This window comes from Typopeltis vanoorti, chromosome 1, assembly GCF_054136105.1.
Source record: "Typopeltis vanoorti isolate ZY-2024b chromosome 1, IOZ_Tvanoo_1.0, whole genome shotgun sequence".
In the NCBI taxonomy this organism is placed as follows: Eukaryota; Metazoa; Arthropoda; class Arachnida; order Uropygi; family Thelyphonidae; genus Typopeltis; species Typopeltis vanoorti.
Window position 1 is genome coordinate 80,780,690 of NC_143549.1, and position 22,377 is coordinate 80,803,066.

Here is a 22,377-nt window from a genome sequence, read left to right on the forward strand (position 1 = left end):
ATCTGAGTGGTTGTATTTAGAGATCGGTAAATGCAATAAATGAAAGTTACTAAAATGGGGAAAGAAAACCTTGAGAAGGTCAAAAGCAGGGGATTCTAAATTAGCCATTGTATGGCAGGCTACGTCAAATTTCACAAAGGCACAGGTGACCCGTGTAGTGAAATGAATCTTGAGGTATGTGGTGGGCACCGGAGGTAGACAGTAGTAGATATAGCTGCGTTGGTTTCTGTCAGAAATAAGATGCCTGGGGATGGAAGACGGCAAGTGATGGTGGGTGTCATTTATGTTTATGTTAATACCACGGATGTTAGTAAAGTGGATGTGAAAGTGAGTTTTTAGTGATAGATGAGATTCTAGTAAGATTTGTATGTTGTGGCTGACTGTGATGTGACTTTTTTAATGAGATTAATTTATGAGGGAGATTCACTTTTGTCTGGGTGTTACTGTTATTGTTTATGAGAGTCTTCATAGGTTTTTGATCATAAGTTTGATTAGATGGAAGAATAGAGTGGGGACGTGGAGTGAGAGAAGATAGACTTTTGGACAGGAGTTCCAGACAGATAACCCAGTCTCCATGGTTCTCCATGGTATGACGTGACTTCGGCAGTGACCTGCACATACAACTCGGCATGACCTAACAGAAAATATGGGAAGCGGGATAATGCACCAGTTGATTGGGAAGCCTCTTGACTCGTTTCTAATAGATTTGGAATCGTGAACTAACTGGCAGCCGGCCTTCGGCACCGCCGTTTTAATTGCTGTACCCTCGAAATGAGGGAGTTTTTGGAGCTATAAGTATGTTTGTCATGGCCCTGAAGGGTATCACTCACACTGCACGGAAAAGAAGGGGGGGGGGGGAACAGAAATCGGAATCCCTGCTCTGGAGATCAAACATGGCATTTGCCACTTCAGACCTCCAATAAGCCGGAGGGTGGTATTTCACTGAGCGATGAAGAACATCTGCTACCTAGTGTCTAGTTGGCATTTCCTCCAAGTAAGAAGGTATCCTTATTAGCGAGAATACTCGGTAAATGGCCTCTTACAGCCTAAAATCATGTATGAGATTCGATATAATTTTAAAATTCTCAGTAAAGTTACTGAAATGAATGAAGCAAGTACCCCCCCCCCTCCCCGAAAACGCCATTTTTTTAAATACGAACTAACCGGTAAGTTCGTTCATGTTAAACCCCTTTTGACAAGAAAGAAAATTAAGGGATGGAATCACTGAATTGTTTTTACAACTTAGAGAACAGTCATTTATCTTAGAATTTTTGTTTCGGGCATTGTGATTGTGCTTCTTCAAATATGCACAAATGCTTTTTTTTTTTCTTACAGTTATAATTCTGCCAACGTTTTAAAACTAGAAATCTAATTTCAATTTAAATCTACATATCAACGTTATCGATTAATATGTTCAGAGAAATAAAAATATGAAATATTAAGGCAACACCAAAGAATATCAAAATAAGCGTAATATTTTTAAGAAAGATATTTTTGAGCTATCTTCGTCCATCTAACGAGTGCGCGTTCTGTTGATCACGTGGCAGATATTTATTGCACGCTGTTGATCACGTGCCATTTGGGTATTCATTGCAGCAAACGGGATGGAGTTGCTGTAAAAATGAAAGGAGGTCGTTCCGGACTGTAGAGCTACTGATGCCTCTGGGCACGCGACCGGTAACTAATATTTATTAGGATGTTTTCCAGTTTCTCACTTGTCATCGGCTCAAGGGATAATTGTGATAAACCAATTAGTATACACGACGGATAGATCAGAAAAGAGTCAGGGACATTCCGACGCCTCTAGAGTCTTATGGCGATGCTCCCAAAACTAGTGACAATTAATTATTTTCCAAACAACGTTACAGTGTCGTGATTCTGGTAGAAAGCCAAACTTTTTTCTCATCTAAAGAGATTTCTTCGAATCCGGTCTAGGGCATTTACTAAATTCTTCACTTTGTCTTAACAAGAGTTTTTCCTCAAGGATAACTGTCAGGTTCGTTCTTAGAAAACTCTAATACGGTCTGAAAACTCTAGCATCACATAACATTACAGAGTGCCAAACAATTAATTCGATAAGTAGAACTTTTTAAAAAGACCAAATATTTTTTAAGAAAAAAAACATTATAATGGTAATAAACCGTTGTAAGGCAATTGAAAAGTTAAAACATCTAAGCCATATTGATATTGATTTCTTAAATACGATTTAAAGTTAATACAGGTTTCCACCAAACAATCAGCACATTTTAAATACAGATTTTTATTGCAAATAAAATTAAGATTTAGGAGTGATAAATGCTATCGATAAAAGTATGGAGTAATGGAGTTCTATTTGGTGATGAAAAAATGCAATGTAATAATCCAACATAAATCTTACCTATAACTTAGTTCCTATCATACGTGCTACAACATTTCCTAAGTGCTTGTAGCTGCGACATCTCTACTTGTCTTTTAATTCCTGTGGTAGTCACCTTCTATGTGTGCATTTCAAACTCCATAGAAAAGTCAGGAGGGGAAGGAAGCGGCTAGGAAATTATTCGTTTTACTTAACAACATATTCAAGAAATGGGCATCCGGTGTTTGTTGCGTACTGTTTCAAAAATGCGGGAAGGAGGCAACTAACTGGAAGCTGAAGAAGTACATAATTTTCCAGTACATCCAAAAACAGCATTTGTTTTCTATACGACAAACCATCTTTGTTTTTACAATAAATAATTTCTGTTTCAAATTAAATTATTATTTAGACAATAGTCATACCTTTTCTATGGTTTGAAGTTCCCATCTCATCCTTCATCCCTTGATTTTCTTAAGGTATGTGGAACATTTAATCACTATTTCTGTATCAAGTGGATTCCTTTAGGAAGATAGTTCCACTAGTGATATCGTAGTTAACTGTTAAGAATGACTGTAGGCATTGTGTTATGTAGTTAAATGGACCAAATTCTATAAACAATCGCCACCTTGTGAATGCAATATATCGTACTCATCAATCAAAAATTGAATAAACTATAGAATTAATAACGACAGACTATTCTCTATCAGAAAGAAGTGCACAAACTACAAACCAGTCAGGGAAATGCTGCAATCTGTCAGATGTTTCAATCATGTCAAACATACTTTGATATGATCTAATATGAAATTATCGAATGATTAACAAATATGCAAATAATATAATTCTACTTTTTAGTTCGGAAACGAATCAAATGTTTTGATTCAAAGTATGATCACATACTTTGATGAGATCAAATTTTAGATCATATTAAAGCAGGTGTTAACATTTCACAGATTTCTGTGGCATTTTTCACTTTAAATTATAATCTGATGTACACTGTTCTTTGCGGTCTTCTCTTTTTTTTTCAGTGGGAACAGCAAATAGCACGACATACGCTATTACTTCTATTACTTCTTAATAACAAAGACTATAACTTTAAAAGGAAGTTAATAATCCAGTACATTCTATTCCACCCAGACTCATAAGCGGCTTTCTAACTGCGACAATATCATTAACGATCTGTCCGAAAACTTTTTGAAGTACTGTTAGTTAATTCTAGTTCAAGATTTAATGAGAATCTGCACTGTGACAGACTATTGATGCTCATTATTAATGATACACATTCTATTAATTATTAATTATCAAATCTTATATCTATATATTTTCTTTTTTTTTTCCAGTGTGCCAAGTGGCTGTTCATAAAAGGTGTCATGACAAAATCTTAGGTAAATGTCCTGGTTCAGGAAAGGAATCCCAAGCTACGCTGGTAAGTTTATATCAAAGTAGATAGTATATACAATAAATCTGTTAGTTCAGTATTATATCAAGCATCAAACTTGATCTAATACTGAATAAAGCAAGCTTCGACGGCTATGTATTCATTTCGACCACATGTAATTTTGATCTGCCAATGATCCAGAGAATAACTCAAAAAAGATAGACACTTGTTTTTCTTTCAAATAAAAGAAAAAAGAAACTCTTTTCTGAATATAAGCTGCATCAAAATATCTTTCAGACCTTGTAATCTCTCTCTCTCTCTCTCTCTCTCTCACACACACACGCACACACACACACACACACACACACACACACACACACCACACACACACACACACACCACACACACACACCACACACACACACACACACCACACACACACACACACACCACACACACACCACACACACACACACACACACACACACACACACACACACACACACACACACACACACACACACACACACACACACACACACACACACACACACACACAATCATTACATAGCATTACAAATAAATAGTTTGGTAATATATAATTCTTCCAACCCCTAAACGTAAGCTAAAAGACATAAATTCCAAATGGAAACATATTATTCAGCAATTATAAATTTTCTCTTTCATTTCGCTTATTGGAATACATTAGATAATTGTTTCATTTTATTTATTTATTTATTTTTTTTTTTGACATAAGGAATGAACGTATTGCTTTATTTCATATACATATCAAATGACCAAAGATCCGATTCATGGAGCAAGAAAATAAAAGGAACCCAAAGTAATGTTAGGAAACGCCAACAGAATAATTCAATGTCTTTATATTATTAGGTAACGTGTATAATCATACAGTACACCTCTTATTGCTATGTTCTAATAATATACAAATACAATTCCTGTACTGCTTTTCTGTTGAATTCTAATGTTTTAAATGATGTTTTATAGTTTTAATGACGCAGGCCAGGCCGGCTGTTTTAAATGAAGTTTATTTTAAATTTATTAGCAGATACTTCCTTTCATAATCGTTCATTTTTTTATATTTGCATATAAAAAAAGGTTGTGTATCTGGTTGTAACTCACGAAAGGTTGTAAATCAGGAGTACATTACATTCAGTGGCATGAGTAGGCTACGGTCATCTTTGATAAGTTGAAAACTCTGCTCTAAAGACCAAAAGTGGAACTTTTTGAAGCCGCTTCAGGCATCTAAAAATCAGAGTAGTGGTAGCCTACTGAGCGATGAAATTTATTTATGATTTAAAGATATTCATAAACATCCACTCCCCGGATGAAATTGAAATTCCCATTTGCCACAGAATGGATATTCTATTCATCGGTCACCCAGGTCTGCAATTATGAAACACCGCAGAAAGTTTGAATCGTGTTCAAAATTCTGCGGTTGTTAATGATGAATGATTCTCGGCAGCTAAACTGGTAACAACAATATCATTTTGATGGAAGTATCTGGGTTCGAATCCAGTCTAGAAGGTGAACCTTTTTTAAAACTCCGTTTCTGAAATTTTTTCCAGTAGCCTGGATTGTTCTTCTCGCAGAACAGTGATTGCATGTGTTCTGCGAGAAGAACACATGCAATCCGTTAATTGCATGTGTTCTTTTCTTCGGCTCAAACTGAGCCCAAGAAAAGAACACATGCAATTAACGGACATACAACACTCTCCTCATGACGTTAGCTGCTTCAGCTGCAATTACAAACCACTAAGAGCATGATGAAATAATATTTGCACTCGCCTATACATCAAATCATGTAGGACTTTTTTTTTCATTCATTAAGTTCATCTTTATTTTATATTTTATTCATTCATTAAGTGAAAAAAAAAAAAAAAAACTCCATCTGCGTTCAAACATCTGCAATTTCTAGTATAAGTTGCTTTTGTAAATAATAATAAACAGAAGACAGGACTAGTGTTTAAAAACTACAGGAATGGATTTGAGAAAAGATTGCTTTCAACATGAAAGGACATGTGCTATTACATCGAGAGTAGGAAGAAAATCTTCCAGAATCCAAGTGAAGCTGAGTTAATCTTCTAGTTAATTTTCTAATTATCACAGTTCAGTCAGTTCTCTTCAACTCAAAATGACAACAAAAAATTTTGTCCGCTTTCCTTGAATCTGTAAGTTTATTTATGATCACTAACGTACAAAAGCTTAATCATGAAGAGATTAGCTGTAAATGAATGTAGAATGTTTTCTGCGAAAGAAGAAACTTTAAAATATTGGTGATTTTGTGTGGAGTTTTTATTTAGAAAAACTTTCTCTACAACTACAATTTACTTTAGCTTTCATATACACTGTTACAAAATTGTCGAATAACTGCATTTTTGCACAACATTAGCACATAGCTGATCCATTTTTGAACGCAATTACGTACTTCTCTGGACAGAATTTCCAGTAAATGGGTTGGTCTCTCCCTAAACTGAAGTTAGCTCTTTAAAAAATTGATCTATAGGACTTAGGTCTGGATACAACTAGCCTGTGCAAACCAGCCCAAATAGTGCATCCTCATTTACCCAAACAATATCACCAAAGCCAAGCAGAATGGCATGTTGATTTATAATATTCATATTCCACGGAAACGACTCAGCTTAATCGTTTCCATGGAATATGGAAAACATTAATAAAACATTAGGTGTTCATTTTTCTGGACACTGCGAAGAGTGGGGGGGGGGAGCCTATTTGCTCGTAGAAATAAATGGAACAAAACACTGTAAAAAAACGTTTTCATAGCAGCCCCAAAGCTACACATACACCTCAATCACAAATTTCGACCAAGCAAGTCCCATCCGAACACTGCTTAGATTCGAGGCTGTTGAAGATTCTGGCACAAATCTCTACATCTGTGGATGTTCCGAACTTTTAGGTGAAAGAATTGACTGACACATAAGGAGAGGCACGCACAACCTTCTTCAACTTTCTTATTCCTTATGTTCAGTTTATCTGGCCTGATTGAGGGATTTTTTTTCACCACCATGTTTCCATTTTAATTATGTTAGTCGTAGTTCTTCAAGAATGCTCCGATTATTCTAACTGTGTAACAGTTAAATGATCCGATGGATGATTATTATGACAGCATATAATGGATATCGGCTTAAATGATGACCAATTTCCAGTATTATTTAGTTTTTTCCTTTGCTGTGCCACGCAGTTTGTCATTTGTTATGCAGTATTTGAGAAACAAAAATGTGCATATGTGCATGTAATTTTTGTAACACATTGTACATACCCAGTGACGGACCAAGATAGTTTCGCGCCACGGACAGACTTCGTGTGTGATACCCCTAAGTTTATATATATATATATATATATAAACTTAGTTTATATATATATATATATATATATATATATATATATATATATATATATATATATATATATATATATATATATATATATATATATATATATACTTAAGTACTTTCTAATTGTTTCAAATTAATAATAATTTCGTAACTTCATTATTTCTACTTTTTTTATTCAATATACTACATAAAAAAGAAACAAATAAAAATTATTAGAAACAAAACTATTGATTTTACACTGTAATTTTAATTTAATCAATTATAATTTTTCTTGCTTTTAGATCCGCGAAAGCTTTTATTCTTTCACTAATGTCTATTTTCTAAGCAACAGCATTTTCAATAGATAACAAGGCTAAAGAATTTTAATCTCTCACTCCCTATTGTCGATCGCAAATGTGTTTTGATAAGTTTTAATTTGCTAAAACTTCTTTCAGCTGTTGCTACTCTTATAGGAATTGTCAGCAAAATTCTCAATGCGTCCCACGTATTTGAAACTATATTCTGCAAATTGCTTGCTTTTAAAAATTGTCATTTTTGAATTTGATTTTTGCGAATCATTATTTTCATTATTTTTGGAAGGAGCGCAGGCTCTAAGATCCTAGTGCCTGCCTTAGTTTTGGAGTCCCCAACGTTTGGGACCCCGGACAAGTGCCCGGTCAGCCCTCCCCCTTAATCCAGCACTGTACTTGTATATTCATACAGAGTAGTCGTAACAAGGATTATGACAGCAATATAGGATTTAAGTGTTCCTATACTCAAGTCGTACAAAAAAAAAAAGTATGTTTATAAGTCCATTGACTATACCTTACTTAAGTTTTAATGAAATTATTATTATTTTTATTATTATTGTCTGAAACTTCGAGGGAGTCAAGGACTCATCGAGGGAGGCTATAAATCACTCAACTCAACTGACCAGCTATCATATCTTCTATTAAATTCATTCACACTAGATGCTCTCACTATCCCCAAAGGCAAACTATTCCACTCACTCACTGCTCTCTGGGAGGAAAACCTAGCTCTTACTCCTTTCTTGACTGCGAATAGACTTAACTTATATGGATGACCCGATGTTCTCTCCCCACATTCCATATAACAAAAATTTCATCAGACGATATCCTATAACACCCATTCAGAAGTTTATAGATCTCTATCATATCCTCTCTCTTTCTCCTGTTAACCAGAATTTGTAATCCACATACTCGCAATCTGTTCTGATAATCTAAATCCCATAATCCGCATATAATCTTTGTAACTTCTTTGCACATTTATAACTTCTTTTATCCCCTTGGAACCCAGGAGACCAAATGTGCGTACAATAATCCAGGTATGGTCTTATCAAAGCCTTATAAAGAAGCAAAATGACTTCCTTATCCTTACATGTCAAGATTCGCTTCAACATTCCAATTATCCTCTGAGTTTATTTGCAAATTTTGCTATGTGATATTTGAACTTAAAATTCCAAGAAACTGAAGATGTAAGATCCCTTACATCTTTTCTTGTAGCATAATCCCGCTAATATGATATGCCACTGGAAATCTCATCACATCAAAGTGCATAACTTGCCACTTACTAACATTAAACTGACAGAAATTTTTGTTTGTCCAAATTTCCAGCCTATTCAAATCATTTTGTAATTGATGAATATCAGTAGCATCCGTGATTGCCCTGCCTATCTTCGCATCATCGGCAAACTATTGCACATCTTCCTAATGTCATTAATTATAGATTAAAAAAATTTCATTACAAACACATTCCTACTATAATAGATACATAATCAGTGTCACTTCTTTTCTTCTAGTATTTACGTGAAAGGTTCAAAATTGACGTTCCTCATCGTTTTAGAGTTCATAACTACCTCAGTCCTACGTTCTGTGACCACTGCGGTTCGTTGCTGTACGGATTGTTCAGGCAAGGATTAAAGTGCGAACGTAAGTTAATAACAATATGAAAATAAATGAAATTTGATTTATGTTATCATGTTTTATTATTCATAAGTGAATTCATATATGTATACACACACATACACACACACACACACACTGTGGCCAAAATATTAGATTCACCCCCCCCCCCCCTTGTTAAATGGAATGCACAGTAGCATACAACTAAAGGCGCGTGATAGACACTGGCCATAAACAGGAGGAACAGTGCCTTAAGGAAATTGTATCTGCATTCAAGTGTGTATGTGATAATTGAGGAAGGTCGTAACCCCGGTGAATTCGAAAAGTGGATGACAGTGAGAACTGGACGAATCGGTAAGAATATCTTAAACATTAACAGAATCGTAGTCCATGAAACATGCCACAATTAGTCAGATGACTGCACGATATAACTGGATACTTTCCAATGAGTACAACAGCAGACAGCATTGGAGGGCATTAACTTGTCTAATAAAAACAAGGAATTACAGTGAAAATACTGAATTAAAATCATTGGAAAAGGTGGCGTGGAGTGATGAATCTCAGTTCCTGTTAATTTATACAGATGGATTTATTGGCACTCTTTAGAATCCTCGATACCAGAAGTGTTAAATGGTGTTACCTATCAGAACATCATTTTTGAATAAATACAATTATTCATGTTGACTATTTATCATTCATATGATGGCCACTTCCAACAGGATACCCTGCCAAGCTACTGAGCGCGCCTCATCCAAGAATGGTCATAGAGACACGAGAGTAACTCTAACGTAATAGACTGGCCAAATTACTGGATCTCAACCTTATTGAGCATCTGTGGAATTGGTGCTGAGATGCTCATGAACCTCGTCATGTTCTACAGATAGGATATCTGTAGAATGTTTCATAACTTCGTAAAGATTGATGAGTTGGTGATCCAGTACCGAAATGGGTATCTAATAAATTGGACATTCAGTGTGTGTGTGTGTGTGTGCAAACTCGGAACTTATTTAAGATTATTCTAGAATATATGATTGGTTGTCATTTTAATGTTCCTCCTACAGTTTAACAAAAGTAAGAATTAATGATAAAAGTTTTGGCATGATTAATAGAAATAGCTTCTTTAGTGTGACATTAGCAATATCATAATTTATCTGCAAATTCAGCAAAAATATGCAATTCTACAAATTCCATAAACAAACATCATGACTTGGTTCATTTAATTCATAATCAACTTTTATATCAAACATGCAGTATAGCTTGACTATTTCAAAATTCTTTTTTGTTTTTCCAAATAAAAGAAAATAAAAGTTTTCATTTTTGAAACAAAATTTCAAATTTTTTTATTCCTTGTTCACTTTCGTTTTCATTTCGTTTGGAAAAAAGAACAGATTCTCATCTACGTAAAAACTATTGTCAGTTTTAAAACTTTTTTAATTTATCTTCATAAAACAGTGCGTTATTTAAATTATTCGAGTATGACTCCAGAAGAGCAATTAGCGTTATGTTTGCTCATCGATCGATTTCCTGGAGTCTGCATGGCAAATGATAGGTGTTATGACATGATTATTTTCAAGCGATGATGTATGAAATCAAGCCGTGATGTATGAAATTAAATTCTTACGTACTTTTGAATACATTTAATTAAAGCAAGTTTCGTAGTTTTTTATATATCTTTCTAATGCTGAAGTCAGAAAGGCAATTTATCACATTTTTTTGAGAATCACAGAACGACTTTACTACATCACTTTTGACGATAATGCGTTTCCAATAGGAAGTCTCGATAAGAAACATCAGCAAACAGAATTTATCTACAATTCCTTCTGCAATCTTGAGATTTCCAGTGCCTGCTAACTCATGTCAGAGCAATCTCGGGAATTTCATTTTTCATGCCTGGATAGCAGCCATGACAAATCGCTATGGTAGGAAAGGAGATTATGAATAGAACTGACAGCCTCTTCGTCCTGTTTCTCTTGGCTGCTTCGATGCCTTTTTCTGATAGTGCATTTCAGTTATTCTCGCAACTTCTGTTTCATCTCTTGTTTATAAAAACCGAAGAGACCTGGCAGAGGAACCTGAAACTAATGCTGCCCATCTTTGAGACATGTCAACGACCTAACATGAAAAATAGTCGGCGCTGTTTGTACATAGTTTGTTTTAATGTTCGTCTTGAACTTTCTTCCTTTCCTTGCTTTTCCAGAAATTCTTTTCTTGGGTGGTTTGTCAAAATATGCGTACTTTAAGAAGACGGTAGGCTAAATTATTATATATGATGCTTTTCAAAATTAAAGAAACAAAAACTTTAATTATTTGAATAACGCACTATGAGCAGTGGTATGGCAATACCAAATGAGGACAAAGCAGTGCACAAATTTTCACACACAAGAGGAACATACCGGCAGAATACGCAAAATGAGTGACATAATAAGCTTGCATTATGATCTTATATACAGCGGTTGATCCGAAGCAAAAAAAAAAAAACCCAAACACACCCCCATAATATTGATCGCTACTGGAAAAATGACTTCTACTATCAAAGTTCCTGTGGTAGCAAAGAATCCATTTTTTCCCAATATATTTTAAATAAATTGTATATTTTTGATAGTTTAAAAATTCTCCTCACTTGGGTGTACAGTACATTATAATATACGTATGTAATGAAGAATAATGATACAGCAGTTCGCAAATTCGCTCCCGCAGAATAGTAATTTTGCAGTTGCAAGCAATTTTCATATTTAGAAAAGGAATTCAACAAACTTGCAAGTAATTCCTGAATACTGTAGTGTGGCAAGAAAAAAGAAATCATATATATATATATATACGGAGGTGTATGGTTTTCTCTCCCCCCCCTCGAAACTCGGATGTTTCATCCCTCAAAACAAGCAATCTTTATCCCTTGAACACACAAACACACACACATATCTACAGACATAAAATACTTACCTTTAGGGGATGCGGCAGCAGCAGAAGCAGAGGAGGCCGGCTGTATGGCAACGCATATAGCAATATACTCTGCTTCTGTAAGTGAAATTACACTGGAGGGCAAATCTCAATTTGTCAGTAAATGATGATCTCTACTGATGCTGTGTTCTGGAATATGGTCACTGCAAAAAAGGTATATTTTAACTCTTGTATCAAGAGATGAAGAGAACAAAAGCCGAAATCATCTTGTATAAAATCTAGTTCATGTTGGTATGCATGGATGAGTCGAATAACATAACTCTGGGGTCAGTACTGATATCACGTCTTTGCTGGTGGGTATTAAATATTATCGATTCAACCATATTTTATAGCCAAATATACAAAAAATAATAATAAATAATATTAAAAAAATTTCGAGAATTTATCAGAGAGCTTATAAGAATATAACCTTGAGCATTGGAGTTGCCTTGGTTTGCACGACTTAAAAGACATGAGCTCTGCCCAGTAGCCTGTTTATTCACTTTATTAGTGCTTGAATTAGGTTTCACTGGCTTTAGAGCTGTTTCGAACTGCTGGTTCTTATCTGTTTAATCTCACTTAAGGTTCTCTAGGAAGTGCATTCCTGTCGGATTAAAATGAAGGGGAGTGAGGCACTCTCTCCTCAAGTACCTAAGAGCCCATAGAGCTTAGGTTTTTTTTTTTTTTATAAATTATGAATAGAATTACTTGATTGGTTCACATTCCCCTTCACTTTCAGCACATTTATAATAAAATGAAGGGCGAACTAAAATGGAAAGAAGAAAACAAAATGATGTAGCTACTGATACATTGATACCTTGCAGCACAGGAGTGGAAAGCCGGCTTTCCACTCCTATATTTACATTTAATTATTTAGGTTCATAGAAAATCCTTTTTTTTTATTATAGGAATTAATTTCCTTCTGAAGTACAAACTCCTATCTCTCGTTTTAATTGCATAGAGCAGGTCCACGTGAAGTCAACATATATTGAAGGATATGTTTGAATGAATGTTCTGCAATTTACAGTTTTTAGAACTGTTTGAATACTTGCATATATACATTCAACTTCTAGCAATTGACCGAGAGTGTTTCTGCATCTTGAATTGAAAATAAAACTACGAGTTCTGAAACCCCTCAAGCATAAATACGTTACTCATTAGAAATATCGATTTTAGTCACCCCTGTAAATCTGATTCGTGAAGTAGACTAACAACTGGAATCGCTCTTTTCCATCGAGATTTAAACGTTTTTGCGTTTCCTTAAATTTTAAGACTTCAACTGGAAGGTTAGGGCGGATTACCTGTTATAATTTGAAAAGATTGGGGTCAATTATTTCTGTAGTAAATATACGTGAACAGGAAGAATAATTTTTCACTGTATATCTAAATAATGTGTTAAGGACAGCCCCTCATTCTTCCATCAGATATTTCATTGGCTATTATAGGTGTGTCTCATTTATGGACTTGCGAAATAAATTGGAAATTCAAATATTTAGTAGAGGACAAATAGTCTGAATATACCATGGCGTTTTCGGCTAACAGGGATACTAAATTCAATAGTTAACATTCAGATACTGTGATAGTAAATGGAAAAATAAAATATTACTCTGATGATAGAATATATGCAATATTACTCTGGTTACTCAATATAACGTATTCCTTAAATTGACGTGCAAGAGTTTAATATGTGGAGTGAAATTTTTCTAAACGTAATTCACAGGTTATGATTTTTTTTTTTGAACGAGAGGGTTCTATTTTATTGCACTGTATTAATGGCACTGCATTACAGGAAATAGATGAAGCTAGAGATTTAGAGATGAATGGGTAGACACAGAGTGAAAGTTTAGAGGACATATTGCTAAGGTAGCCCATAAGATTACTTGCCTATTGAAGAACACATTAACAAGTACGGATAAGGAAGTTGTTATTCCTCTTTATAAGGCCTTGATACGCCCACATCTGGATTACTGTGCTCAAGTTTGGTCTCTTGGGTTTCTTGGGGATGTGGAAACGGTGTAGAAGATTCAGAGGCAAGTGACCAAGATGGTGAATGGCCTGTGGAATGTGCCCTATGAGGATAGATTGAAGGTGTGTGGATTGCAGAAGTTGGTTAATAGGAGAAAAGGAGGGGATATGATAGAAACATTTAAGTTGCTTAAAGGATTTTATAGGATAGATGCAGGGGAAATGTTTCACCACTTGGCTAGAGGGAACAGAATAAAGAGTCATCTCTAGAAGTTGAATAAAGGTGTGGTTAGTAGGGGAGTGAGGACTAGATTGTTTGCTTGGAGAGTAATGAATGAGTGGAATGGGTTGCCAGAGTCAGTTGTGAGTGCTTTGTCTGTTAATGGGTTCAAGGAGAGGTATGATAGATTCTGTGGATAGTTTGGGTCTCCCACGATGAGTCTTCAGACTCCATGGAGGTGCTCGTATAATAATAATAATACATATAGAAGGTCTCAGAAGGTCACATGAACAAACAAACAAGTAATTTATGTTAGTTAATTGTCATGAAAAGGAGAATATTAGGGTCTTTGTGTGTTTTGTATTGGTAGGTTCCAATCTCTCCCCAATGGCAATTAAATAACTAAAATTACTCCCCTTATTCTCAAACCCACCTCCACTTAACATGTTTATCTCGTGAACCATGTGACTAACTCACAATGAGTTATTACCATCATTGAGACTTTTTCTAGTTGGGAGTGCTATTTATTTCTTACTTTTTCTCATAATTTATTGTTTTTATTCTTTGTCTTTTAATTTGGTCATTTGTTTATGTTTAATTCCCATAGTTTCATGCACACTTATTGGTTTTTATCTCCCATATTTTTTTATCATTCTCATACTATTACTTTTCATACTATATTGAAACTGAAAATACGCACGTATACTGAAAACTCAGTACTATATATTGAAATTGTTCCCATCTCCTGCATATCCAGGTATGTTCAAATTTGTACTCTTTATAAGAAATTAAAAATTTTAATTAATGACAATTTAATTAGCCAATACGATACGTATCCTGCTGTAGGTATTTTAAGGGTAGCCTTGCAGCATTTTCTAAGCTTTGCTAGTCACACTTCTCTATCCTTAAACGCATTTCAAAACTAGGCCAAGAAGCCTTTCTTTTTAAATTGCTAGCGACAACCAACCGTAAAAGATTTCTGACTTTTTCTTTAGGAATGTCTAAAGAAGAACAAACTTCGTTCACGAGGATAACAAATAATAGCGTTGTCTGAAAAAAAGATGATGATTAACGATGCTTACATGGCCCTCAGATCGCTAAACTTCCAGTCATATCTCCGAAGATTTTACCTTTTGCACTCTTTATTGCAAAAAAAGACCTGATTACCCAACAAAAAAGGGTAGTTATCACAGATTTATTCTTTAAAAGTTGAATAATGAAGTTTATCAGTCTATTCTCATAATGCGCACATTAACTGACATGTGGACTATCTGTAGTGAGTGGTGCACGATTGAACCTGCAAAATAGGAATATCCCAAAATGGACACTACTGCTAGGTCAGAAATAGACTTATTTTAAAGTACGTTCTCTCTCTCTCTCTCTCTCTCTCTCTCAAGAAAAAAAAAAAAACAGAAAAAATAGCCTAAGAATGCATGCAGTTAAAAAAAAATAAAATTCACAATTGATAAGATTAATTGCCTGAGCGTCAATTTCAACCAAGCATTAAGAAAATCCTTTCACATTAAATTGCAGCCTCTTTGTTAAAGGCATTTCGAGTAACAGTATTTCATTAAATAACTTGACGTGTGAAAATAGCATTGATAAAAACTGAGTGTACTGGTTCAGGTGGATGATTTTCACTTTTTATTGATAAAGTGAAGCTAATTATTTGTAAAGTAATTACGTAAACGAAATATTTTAAAACATAAGGACAGCATGCACCGTAAATGTTTATAAAATAGGAAAAGTGGATGAAATTACTGTCATTTGTCTCGACTTTATTCTTAGGAAAAGGAATCCGTTCTGCTCGTTTTAATAGTTTTTTTAATTAAAAAAACGCGCGCAAACTATAGAAGGTAATTCATTTGAAGGATACCCATAGAGTCGTCTATAAAAATGGGATGTACAGAGAAGAAGACTGCATGTTCACAGATTGAAGTGAGTCTGTAAAAGCGTACAGGCATTTCATTACTTTCTTAGAAGATTCTGGAGACGTTATGAGTATATTCCACTACCCAAATATGGTAACCGTATCCCATGGCAGTGCAGATTTCGAATTTATACGGAGTAAAAAAGAGCTTATATTCTGCAAAATCCTTTAAATAGCGATAACAAAAAATGTTAAGTGTAGATTTTTAAATATACGTTTCGTTGTTACTTTCATGATAAATTGAATACCATAGTGATAACTTATCCCTCTGCTAATATAAACATATTCACATTAATGTCATTCCTTTTATATCGTCACTCTAATATTGAAATTTAAACTATTTCAAAACTAAACTCACATTTAAAAAGCCTAGATCGCTTATGGGAATCTGGGTATTGACAATCGTTTACTAATCTTGTCTAAAATCTGGAAGGATGGATCTATCTCCATGGGAACAAAGTTGAGGATTTTGGATGCAGTTGTTTTTCCAACAGCGACTTATGGATGTGAGACTTGGAATCTAAAGAACTCAGATAAGAAAATGATATCTGCTTTTGAGATGTGGTGCTACAGAAGGCTGTTGAAAATATCATACACTGAAAGGCGTACAAATGAATGGATGTTAGAAAAGATCAGTAGAAACCGTAAGACTCCTTAAGGATATTGACAAAAGAAAGTTAAAATATTTTGGGCATATTGAAAGGATGGAAGGAGGACTTCTCAGAACAGTAATAGAAGGTAAAGTTCCTGAAAAAAGAGGACGGGTAGACCATCAGTGAGATTGATGGATGGTGTGTGTGGGGGGGGGGGGGCAACTAATCTTCAGAGAGTTGAAGTCTCCAGAAAAGCAAAAACAAGACTACATGGCGAGGCCTGGTGTGATACATCACTGAGCATCGGAGTGACCATACGGCATCTGTGGATGTCCAGTGAACATAGATATAGATAGAGACCAATCCGCCCCAAGATCGAAATAAATGAAAGGAATGAATATTGCATTCGGAATGAGTATTTCGGGTTGCTAATGGACAGACTACAAAATATTTAAATAGGCAGAATTGTACCTCTAAGAAATATACTCTAGTGTGACTATACCTGTCATTTTCTCGAACGTACCATTGAGAATCCCAGTGACATAGCACACAAGAAACGTTTCCATGGATGCTAAATTATTGTAATTGTGCACAAATATGAAATGCAATGTGATTAAGAGTTAAATTACTTCCAGCAAGTTTTATCATAGAGCTCGACATTACTCTTGAATCAGTTGATGCGACTGTAACACAGTGAGAGCAATTGAGATGAAATGTGCGATTTATGGCTGACATTGTTAACAGGTAAAAAGCGAAGAGAAACTCAAGGAATGGTTAAGCAGGGCCATAACCTGAAAGGCGGGGAAGATTCAGGAAATGGTTGTGATTTCCCTCTCTTAAGTAAGATTTCGGGAAGTTCACAGCTGTAGAGGTTTGCACCACAACATTACGCACTGAATTCAGTCCTAGTTTCCGTGAAAGAGCAAGGTGTACAAGCCAAACATCATCCTAGTTGTGTTCTACTTGTGTGGAGCAGAGCTCCCCATGTTTGAATAGCGCACTCCGAAAAGTCAGTTAGGCCTGTTGCTATAGCGACTGCTACAAGAGCGTAAATTATTAGTGTGTTGTCCTCTGCTTAGTTGTCACGATGTGGGAGATACTAATTCTAGTTCGGATTAGAAATTTCTTCGTATGACATCAATGACAATTACATTTCAGACTCAAGAGTTGTGTACTTATGATTTGTGGAAAGTAATGCGAGTAAAAAATCAGGCTAGATAGTACTAAGTCCATATCTGAATCTTATAAGACACCTTTGGAGAGCGTCAAAGCGTTGGACATTGAGAGCGAGACTGCTAACACATCCAGCTTCAGTGGAGAAAGCGACTGCCATTTTAATGGAGTAATGGGACAAAATACCTGAGCCCATTTATCAAATTTAAAAGTCCACTTAGGGGTGTATTATCTGAATTAGAATCAAAGATAGGTTAAAGTTGGCGAAAATAGAACCTCTATTTTCGCCAAACAGAAAAAAATACCTCTATAATTTGATAACACAGTGTAACTTCGATGACTATAATCAATCACAAGCCTGCGATGGAAAAGTTGTCTGAGAAGTAATAATTGAACTTAGCACCTAAAATGCTAAGTTCAGAAAAAATAGTAAAAAAATTCCATCACTACCAATTTTATCCAATTTCAAATTTTATCGTTTTTATTAGTAGTATTTGGATTTAAATTCAGCGCATTGGTATTTATTTTCATTTTCCTTTATTTACAGTTAATTAGTTGTATAAGTGCTTTTTTGAAGTGTCTTTTTATGGAATAAAGAAATTTCCAGGAAACTTCTCATTCTTAATTAAAAGAAACATAGGTATTAACCACAGTGAAAATGATTTAATTATAAATACATCATCAGTACAGTAAGTTAAACAATAACAGGAATAACATACAGTTAGGTCGCATGATTACAATAGACTTTCTAATAGAATTTAGTTAGGGACCACGAAATGGCAGCACATTTGAGCCGTCTCTCTTCACTGCGTACCGCTTAATTAGTGATAGCTTTGGGCCATCTGTCTCTGATTGGGTGCCAGTGGAGATTGAACTGCCCACTCAGTCTCCAAAAGTTAGATAGGGCTAAATGGCCTCGCCTACTCCCGTATACGGGAATAAAAAGGCGTTAGCTGATTTTTTTTTTTTTTATAGAATTTCTATCGTAATCATGCGCCCTAACTGTGTGTTATTCCTATTATTGTTTAAACTACTGTACTGATGATGTCCTAAGATACGTAGGATGAAATATTTACAATTAAATAATTTTCACTGTGGTTAATACGTGTGTTTCTTTTAATTATGATCTCACCACAGGTTTCGTTATTAAAAAAATTCTCATTCTTAAGATAGGGGAGAGAGAGAGAGAGAGAGAGAGAGAGAGAGAGAGAGAGAGAGAGAGAGAGAGAGAGAGAGAGGAATGCAGATAAAAGTGCAGGTGGCTACATTTAATCCGATTCGCCGAGATAACGGATAACTTTCCTGTTGTCACAGACACTTACATTTTCTTGTATGATTCTTTAGTTGAACTTTAGTCGTTGACTACTAAGATTATCATATTTCTGAAGGTTTTCATCTCGACTTTTTTCAATCGATTTAACGTCTTGATCAGAGATTTGGGTCTTCATAAGGAATCAGCAGAGCTGATGGGCTAGAGACTAAATGAAAAGAATTTGTTAGCCCCTAGCACTTCTTTCTCATGGTTTAGATATATAGAAAGAGAATTTCTTCCTTACTTTTCAGAGAAAGGCGATTTAGTTTACTGTAGCGATATTTCTGGACTGATAAGCAACAACGTAAAATATGAAGTCATCGATTGGAGGTTGTTTATAGGTTCCTCAAAAAGAAGCCTCAAAGCTGTACTTCTCCATAATTACAATACGTTTGCTTCAGTACCAGTAGCACATTCCGTGCATTTGAAAGAACGATACGAAAGTTTAGCCTTTATTCTCTGCCAACGTAAGTACAATGATCATGGATGGACAGTTTGCAGTGATCTTAAAGTCATATCTATGATTTTGGGACAACAAAGTGGATACACCAAATACTCGTGCTTTTTATGCGAGTGGGACAGCCGAGATCGAGAGCAACATTGGACCAAGAAGGAATGGCCAGAAAGAGTCACATTGGAACCTGGAAGTAAAAATGTGTTACATGAAACTTTGGTTGCTAGGGAAAAAATCCTTTTAGCCCCGCTTCACATCAAGCTGGGATTGATGAAGCAATTTGTGAAGGCGTTGTCGAAAAAAGGAGAGTGTTTTTAAATACATTTGTGCAAAATTTCCGGGATTATCTACAGCAAAATTGAAAGAAGGTATTGTTATCAGTCCGGATATCAGGAAACTTATGAAGGATAAACTGTTTGAAGAAAAAATGGCAAATGTTGAAAAGGAAGCGCGGAAAGCTTTGAAAGAGGTGGTAACCAAATTTTTAGGATATCACAAGGACCCCAACTATAAAATGATTGTGGAAGACATGCTACAGAAATTCACGGATTTGGGATGCTCCATGAGTTTGAAAGTGCACTTTCTCAACTCTCATTTAGACTACTTTCCTGAGAAGCTGGAAACTATCAGCGATGAACAAGGAGAGTGATTCCACCAAGACTCAAGAAGATGGAAAGAAGGTATCAGGGCAGGTGGAATGTCAACCTGATGGAGGACTATTGCTGAATTTTGCACGTAGACAACCCCGGAAAAGAATTTCACAGAAAAAGTTCATAAAGAAGCTTTGAAGGAAAAAGAAAAAGACACCACAACGAAATATAAAGTATGTACTAAAGATTATTTTTTAATTACTTTAATTTAAAAAAGTAATTACTTTCATTCCAAAAATCTTTACGTAAAATTTTAAATACTGTTATTTTACTTAATATAATGCATTCTAGAGCTATTTTACTGTAATATTGAGATCCATTTTGTGAAAAATCCTTATGTGGTAGAGAAAAATGAAAGAGATATTTGAAATCAGCGATCAAAAAGAAATCAGAAACAGTTAATAGTTTCCAGACAACTTTTCATGACTCGAATTTTGCAGGCCAGTATTATTCACTTAGTGTGCGCCTGGAATTTTCAATATCGCCACCATCAAATGTGTCTAACTCTAATGTTCTTAAGTAGTACAAATAATTTTAGCTTCATGAATAAATGAAGGAAGCGTAAGTTTAATTTTGGTGCTATTAGAGGAAGGAAATAGCTCTATCTTAATTATTATAACTTTCATTAAACACTAACTATAATGAATTATAGTGCCCCAATTATCTATATAGACCATGGGTGATGAAGAAGAAGAAGAAGCAGAAGAAACACCAACTATTTTGGGCAACTATTTGTATATTTTTGAAGTAATTCTGTAATTATCTTACTAACATTAATATTATAAGTTGCTTAAAATCGAACAGAAGACGTTAGTTTATCGGATGTTTATAAAATTTTAAAGAATATTCCAATACCTTTCATTCCAAAAAAAAAAAAAAGTAAGCAAAAATTATTTTAAGATGCAACTTTTAAAAATTGTATGCAACTGGTCTCTATTCTTAGTCTTCATAGAGAGTCGAAATCGCCATATTGATGAATTTTAGACTTAGGAGTGTTAAAAGTAGCAGACAACTGCCACAATTTCATGTTCTAACCCAAACCGGTATCACTTTTAAAATGTGTCAGTTATAGTCGATTTTTCTGTTGGGAGCTTAAAACAAAAAATAGGTTTTTAGGAGAGAAATCCCTGTTTGTATGTACCAAAGATCAAATAACTCTAGAAAGAGTTAAAAAAAGTGTAGAAAAGTGTTCGGTAACTAGAATGTAATCGTTAACGGACTTTTTCCTAGAAGTGTTCCATCGACGTAGCGTGATGAAATTATCTTATCACGAGGCTACACCGGTCCTTTCCAGTGATTATTGCTGAAAAATTATAATACCAATTGCTATCTAATAGGAGACTCGTTTACGCGAAAAAAAAACCACTCCATGTGTTAAAGTTATTCTTAAAATTAATGCAAGTTGTCATCATAATAATTTATTCAGTCTATGTTAAATTACTATGAGAATCATCCAGCCATTCATTCACTCCTTTCGAATTTCTTTTAACAATTATTGATTCTGACTGATAGAAAACTAAGTGCGTGTCATGTTTTCATTTTTAAAAAAAATACTCTAACGTCCTATAGAAAATAGGGAAGTATCAGTACTTGAAGTCCTGCAAAGTGAAATGCTCTATCTTTGTTATATTGGTACAAATTATTATGTTCTTGTTTCTTTTATGACATAACATTAGAAAGACAAAAATTAGATTGATTATGTGGAATATGACTCTTACAAAATTATCACGAATTAATATCCGCTCAACTTTTCTTTTGCTTGCTGAACATGTGAATCTAAATTAGGCTCTGAGTATGTGATGCAACATGTATGTTAGCATGAATTACTGACTGCTTTCACCCCATCCAGTACTGATAGTAGCCGAGTAGGAGTGCAGTGACGGTTAGTTCGTAAAATTACGACCATCGAGGCTTTTTGGCTAAGAGCCTAAAATGCGGGCAAGGTGTCTGCCATTGTAACGAGGTTCACCGACCTCCCTATACATATCCGGGTTCCTTGTTGATAACGGTAAGTAGACAGAGAAATCTAAAAATACTTTTCATTATAAAAGAGCGAGTTTAAATAAACCTCTTTTATAGCGGCTAAAGTTTCTGTATCGAATAGAGAAACTTTAAAACATCTGATTAAAGAGAGAGAGAGAGAGAGAGAGAGAGAGAG

The 22,377-nt window shown here is 34.9% G+C and overlaps 1 protein-coding gene across 1 annotated transcript in view; it reads left to right on the forward strand.

Moving 5' to 3' along the window:
- The window catches only part of LOC150110130 (protein kinase C-like 1), a 110,480-nt gene extending 89,502 nt beyond the window's left edge, over positions 1–20,978 (forward strand). Inside the window, exons 8-11 of the mRNA XM_090415784.1 lie at positions 3,673–3,758; positions 8,883–9,012; positions 19,923–20,041; positions 20,892–20,978. Coding sequence (XP_090271910.1) covers positions 3,673–3,758; positions 8,883–9,012; positions 19,923–20,041; positions 20,892–20,978 — 422 coding nt within the window. The remainder of the gene's footprint in view (positions 1–3,672; positions 3,759–8,882; positions 9,013–19,922; positions 20,042–20,891) is intronic.
- Positions 20,979–22,377: the final 1,399 nt, after the last annotated feature.